Source organism: Fukomys damarensis, unplaced genomic scaffold (genome assembly GCF_012274545.1).
Source record: "Fukomys damarensis isolate Sample0158 unplaced genomic scaffold, DMR_v1.0_HiC HiC_scaffold_30, whole genome shotgun sequence".
Taxonomy (NCBI): domain Eukaryota; kingdom Metazoa; phylum Chordata; class Mammalia; order Rodentia; family Bathyergidae; genus Fukomys; species Fukomys damarensis.
Window position 1 is genome coordinate 3,870,908 of NW_022900942.1, and position 19,853 is coordinate 3,890,760.

At 41.0% G+C, this 19,853-nt stretch overlaps 1 protein-coding gene and 1 pseudogene across 1 annotated transcript in view; one reads left to right on the forward strand and one right to left on the reverse strand.

The window, feature by feature from the left end:
* Nucleotides 1-2,525, forward strand: part of LOC104854845 — a 7,028-nt pseudogene extending 4,503 nt beyond the window's left edge.
* A 5,950-nt stretch (nucleotides 2,526-8,475) lies between these two features.
* The window catches only part of LOC104854825 (zinc finger protein 14), a 12,125-nt gene continuing 747 nt past the window's right edge, over nucleotides 8,476-19,853 (reverse strand). The window contains exons 2-4 of the mRNA XM_010613455.2: nucleotides 12,315-12,441; nucleotides 12,052-12,112; nucleotides 8,476-11,074 (exon numbers count right to left, since the gene is read on the reverse strand). Of these exons, the coding sequence (XP_010611757.1) occupies nucleotides 9,250-11,074; nucleotides 12,052-12,112; nucleotides 12,315-12,441 (2,013 nt within the window). The 3' untranslated portion in view covers nucleotides 8,476-9,249. The remainder of the gene's footprint in view (nucleotides 11,075-12,051; nucleotides 12,113-12,314; nucleotides 12,442-19,853) is intronic.

Below are 19,853 nucleotides of genomic sequence, written 5' to 3' on the forward strand. Positions count from 1 at the left end.
GAAGGAAGGAAGGAAGGAAGGAAGGAAGGAAGGAAGGAAGGAAGGAAAGGAAAGGAAGAAGGGGAGAGGGAAGAGAAGAGAAGAGAAGAGACAAAAAAGAAAGAGAAAAGTCACCCTATAATTCACATGAAATTGGGCTGGGGATATAGCTCAGCATCACAGTGCCTGCCAGGCAAGTGCCAGGTCCTGAGTTTGATCCTCCATACAAAACAAAAGAAAACAAAACAAAAACAAGCAAACAAACAAAAACTCATGAAATTTTATGGACCTCTAAGTAGCCAACACAACCTGAGACAGAACATTGCTGGAGGTTTCGAGATGAAGCTACAGCAGTCAAGACAGCATGGTGCTGGACATATCAATCAATGAAATGGGTTAGAATGCCTGTCAATAACCCTACATCTGTGGACTTGACTTTAGAAAAGCTCAGCACGACTGCTCAGTGTGCAAGACAGTCCTCTCAACAGTGGTGCTAGGAGACAGGAGGACATCTACGTGCAGAGGATGAAGATGAGCTCCATAGATGAAATTTAACTCCAGGTCAGCGGGAAGGGCGGAAGGGGCTCAGCTCAGCGACCCCACCAGCCCCAGGAGGGCCGCTATAGCTCTCTGCATCAGGGGCACTCGGAGGGCCCCCCCACACCCCTCGTTGGCAGGGTGGCAGGGCTGAGCCAAAGTTTCCAGAGCAGAGTTTCTGGGAGAGCCAGGCAGCCAGGCAGGAAGGAAATATGCTGGTTTATCAGTGTCAGTGTTACCACCGGGGCTGGAGTTCGCCATGCAGCCAAATACCACTGGAAAGCAGCTTTTTGATGGGGTGTTAAGGCAACTGGGCTCCGGGACGAGTGGTACTTTGGCCTCCGATATGTGGACAGTAAAGGATTTTTCTACCTGGTTGAAACTTCATAAAAAGGTGTCTGCCCGAGGTCAGAAAAGAGAACCCCCTCCAGTTCGAGTTCCAGGCCAAGTTCTACCCTGAAGACTTCTCTGAGGAGCTCTTCCAGGACATCATGCAGAAGCCGTTCTTCCTCCAGGTGAAGTAGGGGATCCTTAGTGATCAGATCTACTGTTTCCCCCATCCCAGCATGGCAGTGGCCGTGCTCCTGGGGTCCTACACTGTGCAGGCCAAGTTCAGAGACCACAGCAAGGAAGTGCGCAAGTCTGGGTCACTCCGCTCTGAGTGGTTGATCCCACAGAGGGTCACCGACCAGCACTAACTCACAAGGGAGCAATGGGAGGAGCGGATCCAAGGGAGGCATGCAGAGCACCGTGGGATGCTCAAAGATAATGCTATGCTGGAGGACCTGAGGGTACCTAGAGATGTATGGAATAAATTATTTTGAGATCAAAATAAGAAAGAAGCAGACCTTTGGCTTTGAGTTGATGCCCTTGGATTAAATATTTATGAGAAAGACGATACGTTGACCCCAAAGACTGGCTTTCCGTGGAGTGAAATCAGGAACATCTCTTTCAATGACAAAACGTTTGTCATTAAGCCTATTGACAAGAAAGCACCCGACTTTGTGCTCTGTGCCCCATGCCTGAGAATTAACAAGTGGATCCTGCAGCTCTGCATGGGGAACCATGAGCTGTACATGCACCACGGGAAGCCCGACACCATTGAGGTGCAGCAGATGAAGGCCCAGGTGCAGGAGGATAAGCATCAGAAGCAGCTGGAGCAGCAGCAGCTGGAGCCTGAGAAGAGAAGAGAGACTGTTGAGAGGGAGAAGGAACAGATGCTGGGGGAGAAGGAGGAGCTGATGCTACGGCCGCAGGTCTATGAGGAAAAGACCAACAAGGCAGAGAAAGAACCCTCTGACCAGCTCCAGAGAGCCCTCCTGCTGGAGGACGAGAGGAAGTGAGCCCAGGAGGAGGCCAAGCACTTGGAGGCCAACCAAGTAGCTGCACTGTGAACCAAGGAGGAGCTGGAGAGACAGGCGGCAGATCAGACAAAGAGCCAGGAGGAGCTGGCTGCAGAGCTTGCAGAGCACACTGCCAAGATGGCTCTCCAGGAGGAGGCAAGGCGGCGCAAGGAGGACGAGGTGGAGGAGTGGCCGCACAGGGCAAAAGAAGCCCAGACCAGGGAGGAGCTGTGCCTCGTGATGACAGCCCTGCCGCCTCCACCACCACCTATGTATGAGCCCGGGAGTTAGCGAGTACAGGAGGACCTGCAGGAGGAGGGCGCAGAGCCCTTGGGCTAAAGCGCTGAGCTGTCCAGTGAGGCATCGGGATGACCCCAGCGAGGAGGAGAAGCACATCACTGAGGCCAGGAAGGATGAGCGCGAGCAGCGGCAGCTGCTGACTCTGAGCAATGAGTTGTCCCAGCCCAGGAGACAAGAACAAGAGGACCCACAGTGACATCTCCACAACAAGACATGTGGCAAGGCTGGGACAAGTACAAGACCCTGCGTCAGACCCAGCAGGGAGACACCAAGCAAAGTTTTTATATTTTATATGTGCAATCTTTATTTCTTCTTTTTGGCCCTTTAAATTTCTACTGCTATGTTGAATATCAGTGGTCAGAGTGAATGTTCTTGCTTTGTTCTTAGAGATCCTTGAAGAAAAGGATTTCACATAAGTCACTGGCTCTTCAGTGGACTAAACCCAGAAACCCCTTAACACATTCAGGTCCCTTACGAAAGAGTTATATTCCTTTTTTTATATGTGCAATCTTTATTTCTTCTTTTTGGCCCTTTAAATTTCTACTGCTATGTTGAATATCAGTGGTCAGAGTGAATGTTCTTGCTTTGTTCTTAGAGATCCTTGAAGAAAAGGATTCAATCTTTCACATAAGAATTTTGCAGATGCTATTTATCATGTTGAGAGTCCACTTCTAGTTTTCTGGGCGTTATTATGATGAAGTGTTGGGTTTTATTAAATCCCTCTCTGTATCAACTGATATGATTATATACCTTATATATTGATATGATGGAGTATATGATTGAATTTTGAACCAGCTTTGCATACCCAGATTAAATTTCACTTGGTTCCACCACTTCATACATTACTGGATTCAATTTACTAATATTTTATTGAGGATTGTGAATCTGTATTTATGAAAGATATATATATATATATATATATGTATATGTATAATGATATATGGCTGTATCCTACATATTTTTATCTATTATATTTTCATTATGCTCTATATATTTTAAATTTTCCCAAGACTTCCTTTTTGACCTAGATTATTTAAAAGCAATTGTTTAACAACTATCATTTAAAAGTGTTGCTTAATAAAATATATAAATCTATATATATTTTATATATTTATGAAAGATATACTTTTTTTTTGTATGGGGATTGAGCTTGGGACCTTGCGCTTGTGAAGCAGGCAACAGAACCACTGAGCTAAATCCCTGGCCTTTTATGAAACATATTGATTAGTAATTTTCTTTTTTGGGGTACTGTTTTTGTCTAGTGTGGTTGCCACATAACAATGACCTCATAAAGTGAGTTAGGAAGTGTTCCCTTCTCTTCTTTGAATGTTGGTAGAATTTTCCAGTGAAAATTTTTCTGGATATTTCTTCCCCAGGAATTTAAAAAGAATTAATTCAATTGTGTAACTTACTGATTTTGGACTCTTCTCTTTTTAACATAAGCACTTAGTATAAATTTTCTACTCAATTATTTTGGCTGTATCCTACATACTTTTATCTATTATATTTTCATTATGCCCTATATATTTTATATTTTCCCAAGACCTCCTCTTTGATCTACAGATTATTTAAAAGCAATTGTTTAACAATTATTATTTAAAAGTGTTAATTCCTGAACATTTAGATATTTTAGTTTTCTGCTCTGCTTCTAGAATTTGTACACAATGTCTTTTGCCAATTTTGAGGTTTTAGTTATTTCTTTCTCCAAATACTTTCTCAGTTCCACTATTTCTTCTCTTTCTAGGACCAGATGGTACGAATGTTGATAGTTTTGTTACTGTTTCATGAGTCCCTGTGACTTACTCTCTTCTCAGTTTTTTTCTCTTTGATGTTGATACTGAATAATGTCCTCAGCTCATTGACTCTATCTTCTGTCATCTCCTCTTTGCCATTTACTCCCACACAAGCAAGTTTTTTTTATTATTGTATTTTTCAGTTTTTATAATTTTATTTGATTCTTATTTTCTATTCCTTTGTTGTGGTTTTCTACTATTTTATTTGTTTCAGAAAAGCTTGTGATTGATTGGCAAAGTATTATAACCCGTAATTTATTGGTGAAAATGCAACTCATAGCTAGGTGTGACCCGTGAAAAAAATAAAAGGAAGCAGTTGGCCAAAACATATGGGTTTATTTCTGGCTTTTCAGTTCCATTTCGCTGATCATGATGTCTTTCCTTATTCCAATGCCACACTGTTTTGGCCATTATAACTTTGCAAGTTTTGCCAGTAAGTCAGTCTTTTTAAGTTTTAGTAAATAGTGTGAATATTCTAACTTTTTCAGGACTTTTTGGGGGGTTATCTTGGTTCCTTGCAGTTATATATGAAATTCAGAAGCAGCTAGTCCATGTCTGGAAAAAGGCAGCTGGGATTTTGGCAGAGAGTATGTTGCATTTATAGATTAGTTTGGGATGAAGTCAATTAGTGTGGGATTAAGAAAAGAAGATCTCTTTCACTTATTTAAGACTTTCTTAATTTCAGTTATGTTTTGTAGTTTTCAATGTGCAAACCTTGCACTTTTGGGGGGTGCTGCGGGGAATCAAACTCAGGACCTCGTGTTTGCCAGGCAGGTGCTGTGCTGCTGAGCTACATCCCTGGCCCTGCACTTTTTTGATTACATTTACTCTTAGGTCTTTTATTGTTTTAGATACTATTGTAAATGGAACTGCTTCCTTAATTTTCAGGTAATTAAGTGATTTGTTTTTTGTATTGCCTTTAAGTTCTGGCTTGTTTTGTTACACAAAATATCATTTTCAGGACACAGAAAATGACCAAGGATGGGGCAAGGGCAGCTGACCTGGCTTATTCCATTACTGCCATGTCCCTTCTAAGGCTGACAATCAAGAAATGGGGGGAACTGCCTGCAAAAAGGGGGCCAGACACCTACACCATCTGCTCAACTCAGCAAACACAAAATTAGTTGGAGGCAGTTTATTGGGAAGAGTTCACCTTGCAATCCATGGGCTATAGGAGTCAAGTGATTTGCTGCCCTTGAAACCTAATACATGTTCACCTCCACACAGCTAGATCACTGCAGAGTGAGATCTTTGGAAAAAGAATTCCACCCTTAGTGGAAGGACTAGAAAACCAACCCCAAAGCCACACAGATGGGACAGGTATATATGTGACTGTCTGGGTAGGCACATGGGCCAATAAGGAAAGGAAATAGGGGCTGGGGATTTAGCTCAGCGGTTTGGTGGCCTGCCTTGCAAGCGCAAAGACCTGAGTTCAATCCCTGGTACCAAAAAAAGAAAAAAAAAAAGGAAAGGAAATAAAAATCAAATGTATCCTTTTGCAAAGATTTAATGCCCAAACTATTACTGGCTTTGCAATTGTTTTTTCTTTCTTTTTGTTATTATTGGTATATTTTAGATATACATGTATCTTGCTTCTTTTCCCATTGCCCTCCCCTCCCCTCAACTCCTCTTCCCCTCACTTACACAAGCATTGTTTCCATTTCTTCTAGTCTCTTTTATCTTGTTCCATCTTTCCTTTCCCATTTTTGTTTTGTTTGTACAGAGCTTAGACTATACAGGCTCCTTGAGAATTGAAGATTGTAGGAGTCACAGTTTCGTGTCTATCTGTGAAAGGATTGCTGGGTCAGAAAATGAACTTACAAGTCACTGAGTCACACAAGTCACCGAAAAATCTGTAGCCGTGGATAGCACATCACTTGGCATCTGCTTTAACTGAATCTGCACAATGCGGTCATCCACCAGGGAGGCAGAGGCGCCATCACTTCATTACACACTATCAGCTCTCCAACAATGTGATGCATCCATTCACCTGACTACCACTGCCCAAAACTTGGCTTCACATCAGATCCAGTCACAGCAGCAGCATTGAACGAGGAAGCCAAAGCACTCTGACAGCCCAGCTTATAATAACCTAAGTGGGGGTCAAAGGAGGGGCCCAGGATACAGTCGGGACTCACTTACTGTACTTACAAGTCTGGACAGTTTAACAAAAAACACTACTCCTTACAAGTTATCAGATTCCTTTCTCCATGTCCGCAAGTTCAAGGTGCACCTTAGAAGTCCTCCATTCTTTCAACTATTAAAGAGGAGAACTGAGTTGTACTACAGAAAATATTCTGCTGGCAGGAACTGATCCACTCCCTATGCACCACTCCAGGAATCTCCAGGGCCACTACTCTTGATAGCACCATTATAGCTGACAGAACTTTGGGGATGGCTACGTTTCCGAAATTGGCAGTTTTCATGACTAGTCCATAGCTCAGCAGTGTAGAGCTCTGTACCAGGATGTGTGAGCACAAAGACATCCAGCACATTCTGTGGACACCATGATGAGACTCTAATTCTTCAAGTGCCCTTCCTGACTCCACACTACATTAATCTAGATCATAGATGCTCTACTTTTTGCCCTAACTGCACATACTGTAAGAAATGATGCTCGGGGAAGGGAAAATACAGCATTATCCTAATCTATGTATGTCTTCAGATATTATTGTCCCTTTGAAGAATCTGGCTGTCTCAAGCACTAGCTACCCGTGGGATGTATCTAGAAAGCTGAAGAGAACCATAACGGTCATTTTCATAGTTGTTTACAAAGGTGTCATGTTTTCATTTTGGGGGGATGATCATAATAATTAGAGGGGAAGAATGAGCCATAGATAAATGCAGAATATTTAACATCGGTATAACATTACCTTCATTCTGTAAATTTTCTATAGCATTTATGTGAAATTATTCATTCTAGTCTTTCCACAATACATTTATTGCACTTCTGTCCAGTTTGGAATTTAACATGACAAAGTATTTGTTAGAATTTAAGATTTTCAGTGTTGAGGATTTGGCCCAGTGGCACAATGCCTGCAAGTGCAAGGTCCTGAGTTCAATCCCCGGTATCAAAAAATTTAAGATTTTCACTGACTGCACAGGCACACACTGTACTGCTGAGTGTGTAGCATAGGTGTCTAGTGAAATCAAGTGGTTGGAGAAAATGAATCTCTGGAAATCATCTGCATCTTCTAACTGGGAAGAAACGGACGGTATCTTGAAAGGAACGCTCATAACACGTGATCCTGTCATAAAGCAGTTTGTTATAGTTGGATGAATGCAGTGCCCTAGGCAAGAAGTTCATTATGCCAGACATTGATGCACTCAGGTTTTCATAATAGCAGAGCTGGTTAATGTCTTCCAGGAGTGAGTAGGACAGTTAATACATTCACGGCAGGGCAGTAATTTATATGCTTTGCTGCTGGGTGACTCTGATCCGAATCCAATTGTTCCCACCCATTTGAATCACCAGTGGTACATGCACGACTATCCCATCAGGCATCTGGTACCACTTCTCAGGGAGTCTTTGATTATAATTACACAAAGAAAGGTGTTGATTTAGCAAGCCAGATGTTACCATATATTACAGTTCCTTGAGGAAAACATTAAAATGGTATAAAAATTGTAATACAACTAATTTGTGGTATAGCAGTTGTAAATGCATATTATATACACCAGCAATGGGATACTTGTAAGATTTCCGTGTTCAAATTATTCATAAACTATTCACAAATATAAATTTATTCTAATTTAATGAAATAAATGTGTTGACTGCATTCATTTTAACTAGTAGGAACAGTATTAATATTTATATCTGGGCAATCATTAAAATTCAAACAATTAAGTAGATTCAGTCCATTTATAGACCTTTTTATAATTTTTTTAGTAAAAAGAGTGATAAAAGTGATTATATCCATTTGTACCCGTGGTACAAGCCACCCAATGGGATAGTCACATATGTACCACCAATGATTCAAACTAACAGGAGTGTGTTAATGGGCCCAGATATGAAAGTATTAGATACTGCCCACTTATGAATTATAAACAACAAATAGGAACTGCTGACTCTATTCAGTAACTTTTTTGGGGGGGTACTGGGGATCAAACTTGGGTCCTTGCACTTGCAAGGCAGGCCGCGGAATGACTGAGCTAAATCCCCAGCCCCTCTATTCAATATCTTAATGCAACTAATTAGATTTAGAGAACTGCTTAGGAAAATGTTGTGGGAAAGATGGTAAACTCATTTGTTCAGACAAAAGCCCTTGAACTGATTTTGTTGTACCTTAAAATTTAAAAAGCTATAAGCCAGGCATGGTGGCACACACCTCTGATCCCAGCACTTGGGAGGCGGAGGCAGGAGAACTGCCACAAGTTCGAGGCCAGCCTGGGCTGCATGGTGAGTTCGAATTCAAGGACACCCTGAACTACATAGACCTTGTCTCAAAAAAAAAAGAGACAGATGTAGTACAAATTCCCCATGATGAATGTGTTCATTATGTATGGTAAACGTACCAGTAAAAAATAATGAAAAATAAAAAAGAGCTATAACAGTTAAAAAATGTCTCACCCATTTTTCAAATGCTTATGCTTATACCCAGTGGGCAATGCAACATACTCTTCTAAGGATGTAGGCCTCACAAAGGCTTTCCAGTATTTCTGACTATCAAAAAATTGTTCTCAGCTAAGTGTAACACACACACCTATAGACCCAGGGCGATGACAGGCTGAGGCAGGAGGATCACAGGGTTAAGCCCAGTCTGTGCAATTTACCAATTAATGGAGAGCCAGTCTCAAAAACAAAGTGAGAGCATCGGTGATGTAGCTCAGTGGCACAGCCCCTGCCTGGCAAGTGCAAGGTCCTGAGTTCAATCCTCAGTACAGAGCCCGGGAGTGGGGGAGAGAGCACAATGATCTAGTATTTTCAAAATGAACAAAAATGACTGAAATTTTTTTGACATTTTTTATATTTATAGGATTTCTCCCCACAGTAAATTCTCATGTGTACTCAAAGCACTGTGTGATGAGATGGCTTTTCCATATACCTTACATTTCAAAAAATTTCACTCTATGAAGTGTGACGCAATGACGCAGAAAAGTAAGTGCTTAGCTCTACTTCATTCTTTTCACATGCAGTGTTTCTCTCCCAGAAATCGATCGGTTTGGAGTTTTTCTGTTTTATATTCTCAAATGTCACTTGACTAAGTGAAGCTCTTGCTATATTTTTCTCTTCAGTGAGTATTCCCATATACTCCAGTATAACTGGAACATCGAAGGCCTTCCAACCATATTTACATTCACAGCATTTCTCGATAGTGTGACCTTATATGGACCTTCAAAGAGTGGGAATAAGTGAAGGCCTTATTACACTGTTCACATTCATAGGGTTTCTCTCCACTGTGAATTCTTTCATGCACGTGGAGGGCACCAGAACAAGTGAAAGTCTTTCCACATTGTTGACACTCATAGGGCTTCTCTCCACTATGAGTTCTTTCATGGACTCGGAGAGAATTAGAGTAATTGAAGGCCTTTCCACACTGTTCACATTCATAGGGTTTCTCTCCACGGTGAGTTCTTTCATGAACATGAAGGTAACAGGAACTAGCAAAAGCCTTTCCACATTGTTGACATTCATAGGGTTTCTCTCCGCTGTGAGTTCTTTCATGGACTCGGAAAGAATTAGAAGAATGGAAAGCCTTTCCACACTGCCGACACTCATAGGGCTTCTCTCCACTGTGAATTCTTTCATGGACTCGGAGAGAATTAGAGTAATTGAAAGCCTTTCCACATTGTTGACATTCATAGGGTTTTTCTCCACTGTGAATTTTTTCATGTGCTCGTAGACCACTAGAATGAGTGAAAGCCTTTCCACATTGTTGACATTCATAGGGTTTCTCTCCACTATGAGTTCTTTCATGGAGGCGGAGGGAATGAGAATAATTAAAGGCCTTTCCACATTGTTCACATTTGTAGGGTTTTTCTCCACTGTGAATTCTTTCATGCATTCGCAGAACATTGGAACGAGTGAAGGTCTTTCCACACTGTTCGCACTCATAGGGTTTCTCTCCACTGTGAGTTCTTTCATGAACTTGAACTGAGCTTGAATTATTGAAGGCTCTATGACACATTTTACACTGATAGAGTTTCTCTCCACTATGCATTATTTCATGATCTTGAAGTGTATCAGAATCCCTGAATGCTTTACCACACCAATTACAGGTGTAAGGTTTTTCTGCGGTATGAATTCTTCCATGTACTTCACAGAAGCATGAAGTCCTGGAAGCCTTCCCACATTCTGTACACTTACAAGGTCGCTCTCTAGTGTCCACTGTCATGGGCCTCTGAAGCCCTGTAAGACAAACAAAGGAATTCCCACATTCCTGGCATTTGTGAAGTTTCTCTCCAGTGTAAGTATTTTTATGTAATGGAAAGACCCAAGGACATGTGATGTCTTTACCACATACTGTACATTTACAAAATTTTTCTGTAGCATGAGTGCTTTCATGATATTGCAGATTTACTGGGACACTGAAGGATTCACAACACTGTCTACCTTCGGAAGAACTCTCTCTAGAATGAGACTTTTCATGAGTTTTATACGATGAGTAATACAGGAAGGGTTTTCCGCAGTACTTACACTGGTAGAATTTCGTTCCAGTGTGTATGTTCATATGTACCTTAAATGTTTGGCGACCAAAAAAGACTTTCCCACATTCCTTACACTGATAGCTCTTTTCCCTAATATGACTTCTTTCATGCTTTTGAAAGGAACTGAGAAATGTGAAACCCCGGCCACACTGTTTGCATTCATAAGGTTTCTCTGCACTGTGAGTACTCTCATGGTTCCGAAGACACTGGTGATAAATGAATGCTTTACCACATTCCCTACATTCGTATGGCTTCTTTCTAAATTTCTGACTCTTGAATGGCCTGCAGCCAGGATGTGATCTGAAGTGCTTACTAAGGATTGCTGGATACATGACGACTTTTTCACATAAGCTGCCTTTACATGCTGCTCCGCAGCTTTGAGTTTCCTCGATGAGACACAGATTTGATATTCTGCTGTTTTCTTGACTCTGAGCACTAGTTTTATTTTCACACAGTTGCGTCACCATATAGCTTCTGTAAAGAACAAATAGCACATTTTCAATGGCATTTTAAATTTTTTCTTATTTTTAATAGGTATCAGAATCACCATTTAATCATTCTTGAAAAATGCTGGTTTTCTTCCCTGTCTAAACATTCTAAAATGTATCTACGGAGTGCCTCAGAGAAGTATTTGGCTATCATTATGAAAACACTAATATTTATATATAAGGTTTGACACTGTCTTTTGTTTTTCCCAGTATGAAGGACACAGAACACAGGACACTTGACTTAGCTACATTCTCAGGCCTTTTTACATATTTTAACTTTAGAGACAGGAGCTCATTAAGTCACTAAACTGCCTAGGCTAGGACAGAACATTTGACCCTTGGGCTTAGCCTCCAAAAGTGGTGGGACTGCAGATGTGTGCCAATAGAACCAGTGGACTATATTTCACATCTAGAACATCTATAAAATGGTTACATGTTTGTATGTGGGTGTGGGTATGTGTGTGTTACTGGATATTGAACCCAAAGCCTTTGAAATGAACTACATCCTCAGTCCTTTTTGTAAATTCTTATACAGGGTCCCACAAATTTTAATTACATCTTGGATATCCAGTTATTCAGGCTGGAATCAAACTTTCAATCCTCCTGCCTAAGCCTAGCAAGAAACTGAGATTACAGTCATATGTCACAACACCCAGCTCATCAGTATCTTGGGGGAAACATTTTTGACAAATCAATTAAAAGCTGGGCTTACTGCTGGGCACGGTGGCTCATGCCTGTAATCCTAGCACTTGGGAGGCTGAGGTAGAAGGATCACTTCAAGTTCAAGACCCGCGTGGGCTACATAGTGAGTTCCAGGTCAGTCTCAACTATACAGTGAGACCCTGTCTCAAAAAACCAAAAATAAAAAATTGGGCTTACTGTTTAGCTTGCTTATATTTGAAATGTCATAATATAGGAAAACGCCCCAGGAGGCCACTACATACTTTTATGAGTACAACTCACCTTAGATTTCTCCCCACATTTGGGTCATCATCTTCTATGTTCCAGTCTTTCCATTTTTTCCCTAAAATTCACACCCAGAAACAAGTCATAAATTTGGTATTACAGAAAATGTATGACACTGAAAGTACATGCTTTAATATGACTTGGCATGATTTAGTCACCAGAGTAGTACATTTTCCACCTTCAAAATCCTGGGACACATTTGATGCGTACGAAACACCTGTTCTGTAACTCATTAAGTGAAGGAATGACACTGTCCTTACCCACAGCAGTCAGGTTCCTGATGGTTTCCCGCATCACATCTCTGTAGAGTCTCTTCTGTGAAGGATCCAACAGAGCCCACTCTTCCAGGGTGAACTTCACAGCCACATCCTCAAAGTCCACTGAGTCCTAAGACATCCCACAAACAGTCATAGGAGGATGGTGAGACTGACAGCTTTGGGGATTATTCCTCAAGATGTTCCCACAACTTCTCTGGGGTATCCAAATATTAACTGCTGGCAGAATACCAAACCTGACTTTCTCACAAAATTCAGCAGTCACGAACACAGAAAAATTATTTTTATATTTTGTATGTTTTGTTTTTTGTTTGTTTGTTTGTTTTGCAGAACTGTCCTCTGAACCCAGGACCTTTGCACTAAGCTAGGCTATTTTATTTGGAGGCAGTTCTCACTAAGTCACAAGGTAGAGCTCAAACTTGAAATCATCCTTCCTCAGCCTTCCAAAGTGCTAGAATTATAGGCATGTGGCACCATTCCCAGTTGATTTCTGTATTTTTACCTCTACATATTTAACTGCTGTCTACTAGTAGCACCAAATTCACCTCAAAGCAATGTGATAAATGTGTTTCAAAGAAATGAAATTAAAAGCAACCAATTCATTATTAGACAAACTATTATTTTCAGGCCAGGTTTGGTGACACATGCCTGTTATCCCACTGTGAAAGACTGAGGCAAGAAGTTTACAACTTTGGTTTGTTTGTTTTGTTTTTTGGTACCAGGGATCAAGTTTTTTTTTTTTTTTTTTTTTTGAGATAGTCTCATTTTGTAGTCTGGGCTGGCCTGGAACTCATAGCAATTCTCCTGCCTCAACCTCCCAAGTGCTGACATTATAAGCATGCACCACCATGCCTGGCTAGAAAGTTCCCAATTCAGACCAACATAGCCAGATCTGGTCTCAAAACTTAAAAAATATATATTTTTAAAAGGGATGAAGATGTAGCTCAGTTCAATTAACAGTACTTGGAGAAAACTATCATTTTGTACCTTAATATACACAACATAGATTCACATTTTATGAAACACCGCCAAAGAAGAACATTGTTTTAATGCATAAATATACCTTTAAAATAATTCCCATCAAAAAACATCAGAGACCAAGATGCCAGGGATATTCAAGATGTAACAAGAAACTGGATTGCTCAGAGGTATTCCATGCCTTTACAAATACTCAGAGCCAGTCCTATTGGCTCATGCCAGTTGTCATAGTTAGTTGGTAGGCTGAGGCAGGAAAATTCAAAATTTGAGGCTAGCCTAGGTAAAATTAAGAGATCCATCCCAAAATAAAGAAGGCTGAGGATATAGGCTAATGGTAGATGCTTACACAGCATGTTCAGCAGGCCCTGGGTTCAATCCCTATATGATCATTGATTGTGATAAATCAAATGCATTAACAAACACATGGCAGATTAGTGGAGCACAGTTCTGGGTGTATATGTGGATGACTGACTTGTAGGCTAAGAACTGAGGAAGGAAGACACACCCTAGATGTGGGTGGCACTAACCAATGGGCTTACAGCCTGGACAGAATAAAAAGGCAAAGAAGAAGGAAGTCCTCCCTTTTGCTTCTTTGGAGGAGCTCTGTGTTTCAACGCCTTTGGAGGTTTGTCTCCAGTTGCCGCAGGCTTCCAGCACAGACGACTCAGTCTTCCAGTGCAGACCCTCCAGAATTCCAACATGGATTTGTGCAAGACTGCAGTGAACGCCAGGCCTTTAACCTTTATCTGGATGCTCCAGCTCTCCAGCATGCAGACAGCCATTTTGCATATTTTCACTCCTGATTACGCAGGAAGCCACTATAAGGCTGCTTAGCAAACCCTTTAAACATCATATATAATTTTTATATCAAATCCGTTCTTCTAGTGAACCTTGATATACCCTAGCACCACACACACACACACACACACACAAAACCTCAAATCTATCTAGCTATATAAAAACAGCCCTCTGCAGGGCTGGGAATTTAGTGCAGTGGCACTGCACCTTGCTCAGAAGCACAAGGTCCTGAGATTGATCCCTGGTACCAGGAAAAAAAACAAAAAAACAAAACAGCCCTCGCAATCTTCAGGTATAGCTCGTTTGGCTGGGAGGCCTGGGGTTCTACCCCGCTGACGTGGATCCACATCTCACCTTTATTCTCTTCTAGTCCTAGCACTGAACACAGCCCTGCATACTGCATACTAGAAAACTCTACACTGGACAACAGCCAGTCTTTTATTTTTAAATTTTATTTTCAGACAAAGTTGGGCTATACTGTACTGGCTGGGCTTAAACTTGTGAGCCTCCTCTCTAACCCTTATGAGTTTGGCAGGAATTACCATGGAATGATGTTTCCATGTCTTCCCATTATGTTATTAGGATTTCACTTTACTAACAGCAGAATACAATAAAAGATTGCATCATTTCTTTCTACATCTATCAGACTTTCAGTGCCTTTATAGAGCCACGTGTGATGGCCCACACCTATAATCACAGAAGTGCAGAACAGGAAGATGTCAAATTCAAGCCCAGTCTGGGCAACTTAAATTACACTGCAAGACCGTGTCTCAAAATTTAAAATTTTTAAACTTAAATTTAAGAAAGGCCAGGATGTAACCTAGTGAAGGACCCAGTACCACCGAAAAAAAAATAAGTTTTGTTTTTGTTGTTTTTATTTTTTTATTTTTTGGTACTGGGGATCGAACTCAGGACTTTGTGCTTGCAAGGCAAGTGGTGGAACCCCTGAACTAAATCTCCAACCCCCAAAGAAAAGTTTTATGGGTACCCACATGTCAAAGCAAAGAAAGCAGAAGTGTATCCTCTAATATTGTCAGTTACTATGAAAACTAACAACCTAAACCCAGAAGGATCATTCTAAATTCTCACGCAAAAGGCCTTGCGATTCTTCATTTCCTTTTTACAACTACATCATGTCCCAATATTTAACTAAAAGAAACTGAGACAAAGTATGATTTTTAAAGCCCACTTGAAGAAAAAAGATAAGCACTAGAACTACACTCAGATGTAGAAGAGATGCTAGAATCATCAGATTACAGAAATAAACAAAGCCTGAAGAGTTGAATATACTGAGGGATCTAACAGTAAAAAGTATGTAAGAACACATAAATAATTGCAAGCAGAGATGTGAAAATTCTAAAAATCGAAAAGAAATACATAATTGCAGTACTTTAGGAGGCTGAAGCAGAAAGGTCACAAGTTCAAATAGAATTAGTAACTCAGTGAGGAACTATCTCAAAATAAAAAATCTTTTAAAGGGATAGGGTTGTAGCTCAGTACAAACACCCTAGGTTCAGCTAGGCATGGCAGTTCATACGTATAATCCCAGCACCCAGGAGGCTCAGGCAGAAGGATTGCTGCAAGTTCAAGGCTACATAGTCAGTTCAAGCAGCTTTGAACTACATAGAAAGACGCGGTCTCAAAAAAAAAAAAAAAAAAAAAAAACCACAAAGCAAACAAACAAGAACAAAGAATAAAATATCCAAGAACAGAATAAAGTCAAAATAGAATACTATAATTCTTCGAATGCAGCAAAAGCAGTGACTACAGGGAACGTTATGCCACTGAACATTTACACTGGCAAAGGACAGGCATCTATACCGATAATCACAGTGTCTACATTAGAAAACAAAAAGCAGAGCCAGGCACAATGGTGCTTACTTGTCATCTAAGCATTTTGGGAGGCTGAGATAAGAGGATCACAAGTTCAAGCCAAGCCTGGGCAACTCAGAAAACTTAAAATTTAAAACTTTAAGGGGGGTATAAGAAAGAAGAGAATGGAATTCATATGAGAAAAAGAAAAAATGGAAACAAAGTCTTTGTAGATAGGGAGGGGTGGAAGGGTTGAAGGGAGGGCAGGGGAATGGGGAAAAAATAAGAACCAAGATGGATTATGCAAAGGCGCAAATTCCCAGTGATGAATGTCACTACACTGTAAACCTTAAATGTACCAATAAAATTAATTTTTTTTAATTTAAAACTTTAAAAAGAGCTGAAAATGTAGATCAGCCAAAGGCCCTGGGTTTGATCCCAGGAAGGAAGTGAGGGAAAAGGAGAGAAAACACCCAGTAGTGGAGATGCCTACCTGTAATTCCAGCACTCTGTGAGGCTGAGGCAGAAGAATCACAAGTTCAATTCCCACCTGAGTAAATTTGGGAGACCCTGTCTCAAAATAAAAAGAGATGAGGATATACCTCTAGTACAAATAACCTGGGTTAAATCCCAGTGAGGGTGTAGAGGGGAACAGGAGCCAGTTAAACACAGAGTATACATAAAAGGGAAGGAATCAAATTGAGGGAAATAAATTTGGACAACAAAAATCAAATGCTAGTCTCATTTTAAAAAAAAACAAAAAACAATTTGCCAGATGTGAAGTTACCTGAAAGAATAAAAAAATAGAAAGGCAACGGCGATGGCATGAGCTTGTTCTCCTGGTTGTTTGGGAGGTTCAGTAGGGAGAATTACTTGATTCCAGGGGTTCAAGGTACAAAAACTGGGAAATTTAGAGAGAGAAAGCCTCAAAGAAAAAAGTGACATGATACAAATTATGTCAGAAAGGTGGTAGATTCCTTTAATCACAGCACTCTGGGAAGCAGAGGCAGGAGGACAACAGTCCGGACAGCTTAATGACTTAAGAAGATCCAATCTCAAATTAAAACAAAATGGGCTGATGAAAAAGATCAATGTGAAGGCACAGAGTACAATTCCCAGTACCAATAAATAATTAAGATACAAATTAAAGAGGGCTTGTTCAAAGAAGCCTTGAAGTCTGTCCTCAGCATCACAGAAAGGAGGTTTTACAGTGCTAGGTACACCTGAACACAGGACTTCCTCACATTAAACAAGCAATCTAACAGTAAATTACCATGCTTGTGTGTGTGTATTGTGTGTGTGTGTGTGTTTGTGTGTGTGTGCCTGTATGTGTATTTTACTGGTGACTGACAACACACTGCCTTCCCACTGCCTATCCTCAGCCCTTTTTTTATGTTTTACATTGAGACAGAGTCTCACTAAATCACTAGATTGTCCAAGCTGGGCTCAAACTCATGTTCCTCCTGCCTCAGCCTCCCAGAATACAGGGACTATAGGTATGTCACACCATGTGAGGATTTTGTGGGGTTCATTTTTGTAGGATTTGGGGGGGATAAGGACTCACTGTATATATAGTCCAACCAGGCCTCGATCTTGCTCTGAAGTCCAGGCTGGACCTCCCTCAACATGCACTCTTCCTGCCTCATCCTCCCAGAGTACAGGAAGTATAGATGTGCACCATGTCCAGGTTATGTGTGTTGTGTTGTGTTGTGTTGTGTTGTGTTGTGTTTTTAAGATACATCCTGGCTATACATGTACTCTAGGGTAGCATCAAACTTGCTCTGAAACCCAAAACAAGCTCAAACATGCAATCCTCCTGCTGAGGCCTCCCAAGCGCAGAGATTACAGGCATGTACCATCCTCACCTTCCTCATTCTGATATAATAAAATAAGAGGTAGCTCAAGAATTATCTGGCCAGGCATGCTGAGACAGGAGGATTTGCATGTTCAAGCCCAGAGTGGGCAACCTAGTGAATGAGCCAGTCTCTGTCTCAAAATAAAAATCAGGGGCTGGGAGTGTAGCTCAGTGTGAAGGCACTGAGTTAAATAAATCCCCACTCCAGGGGCTGGGGATTTAGCTCAGGGGCAAAGCACGTGCCTGGCAAGTGCAAGGTCCTGAGTCTGAGCCCCGATATCAAAAAAATCCCCACTCCAAAAATAAGGGGGGTTGGGGACTTAGCTCAGTGGTTCCACCGCATGCCTCGCAAACACAGAGTCCTGAGTTCCATCCACGGTACAAAAATAAAAATAAAAATAAGAGGGGAGGGGAGGGAGAAATTAATTGTCTGAAGTGCCCTGGAATGGACCAAGGTATTTTGCTGACAATGAGTCTGCTGAAGTCAGTCTGCTCTGCTTTGCATATTTTGAAAGTTTTGCCTGCATTATTTATGTAAAATAGATATCTACCAAAAGCACTCTGCTTTTGGTAACACTCCTGATGAACTTACTTTTGCTGTTACATTCAACTTTTCTGTAGAGAAAACTGTTCTAAGATTTTACTCTTTTAAACACTAAGAGTTATGAACTACAGAAAATAAAATGACAGCGGTACCAAGTATCTTCCTGACTAACATAACAAAGACTCCATAATGAGTGTAATCACTGTGTACTGCAAACATATACTAAAATAAACATTTCAGGGCTGGGGATTTAGCTCAGTGGTTCCAGCGCCTGCCTCACAAGTGCAAGGACCCGAGTTCGATCCCTGGTACCAAAAAATAAAATAAAATAATAAACATTTTAAATAAAATAAACTTTACCTTAAAATTAAAAATAAAACCACAAAAGTACCATTATTTTCCTTCCACTACATCTAACACTGGGGGGCATTATCATGAACTGGTAATGAAGTGGCACTTGGAGGGCGGGCAGACCAAGGAAGAGAGCGGCACTCAGAGAATTGAAAGGAAAGGCAGGTTTACTCACTAGCTAGTGGGCCCAGTGGAAGTCACCTTCCAGAGTCTGAGCCTCATTTCTCTGTCTGTTCTCACATTTATCTGTTCTTTAGCCAGGGCCAGTGAGCAAGAGAATTTTACAGAAGCAGAACTTAGCAAAGGGTAGGGGGTGAAGATGATGTGCTTTTACAGTTTATTTTTAAGACACAGGGAGGTAGGCAGCAGCGTTTCAGCAGTTCATCTTCTGGGCACAGTGACCTTCATGGGTTTAGCAGGAGGGGCAAACCTTAGACTGGAGACTGTCAGTCTCTGTCAAGCTTTGACACGGTCAGATTCTGCTCTGTCTTTTGGTGTTTTGCTTTTTGTGGGGTTTTTTTTTTTCCCATTACAGTAGCATACTACACATTAGGGTTTAAGAATCAACCCCTTTAAAATATCATAATGTTCAAAGATGTACAGTTAAGTTTGGTAGCTTTCATATCTTCTTCTTCATGTTTGGCGTAGTGGTTCATGCTATATCAGCACCCTGCAAAGCTGAGGGGCAGAAGGATTACAAATTCCAGGCCAGCTTTGGCAATTTAGAGACTTAGGAAGGGCCTGTCCCGAAATATAAAATAAAAAGAAAACTGGAAAGCTTAGTGTGAAAGCCCTGGGCTCAATATGGGCGGGGGGGGGTGTCATTGTTGCACAGAGCTTGCCTAGGACGTGGAAGGCCCTGGGTTCAATCCCTGGCGCAAAACAAAAGCAAAAAGAAAACAGAAAATGCATCAAGTGAACGTGAGATCTTAAACACTACGATCTCATCTTGAGGTTCTACCCTTAAAAGAACAAAATTTCTACTTGTTTCAGAATTTTCACGTTTTATGGCATCTAATCTTGTAATCGATTCTTCTCTCTCCCCCCACCCAAGAAACTGAAAATAGCACGCAATGACGGAGGAGAATAATAGTGCCAAGTGCTAAGGAAAATTAAAATAAAGGCTGGGCATATTTCAGAACGAAATCAAAAGGCAAACTCCCGACGTGCCCCAAGGTTAGATGCG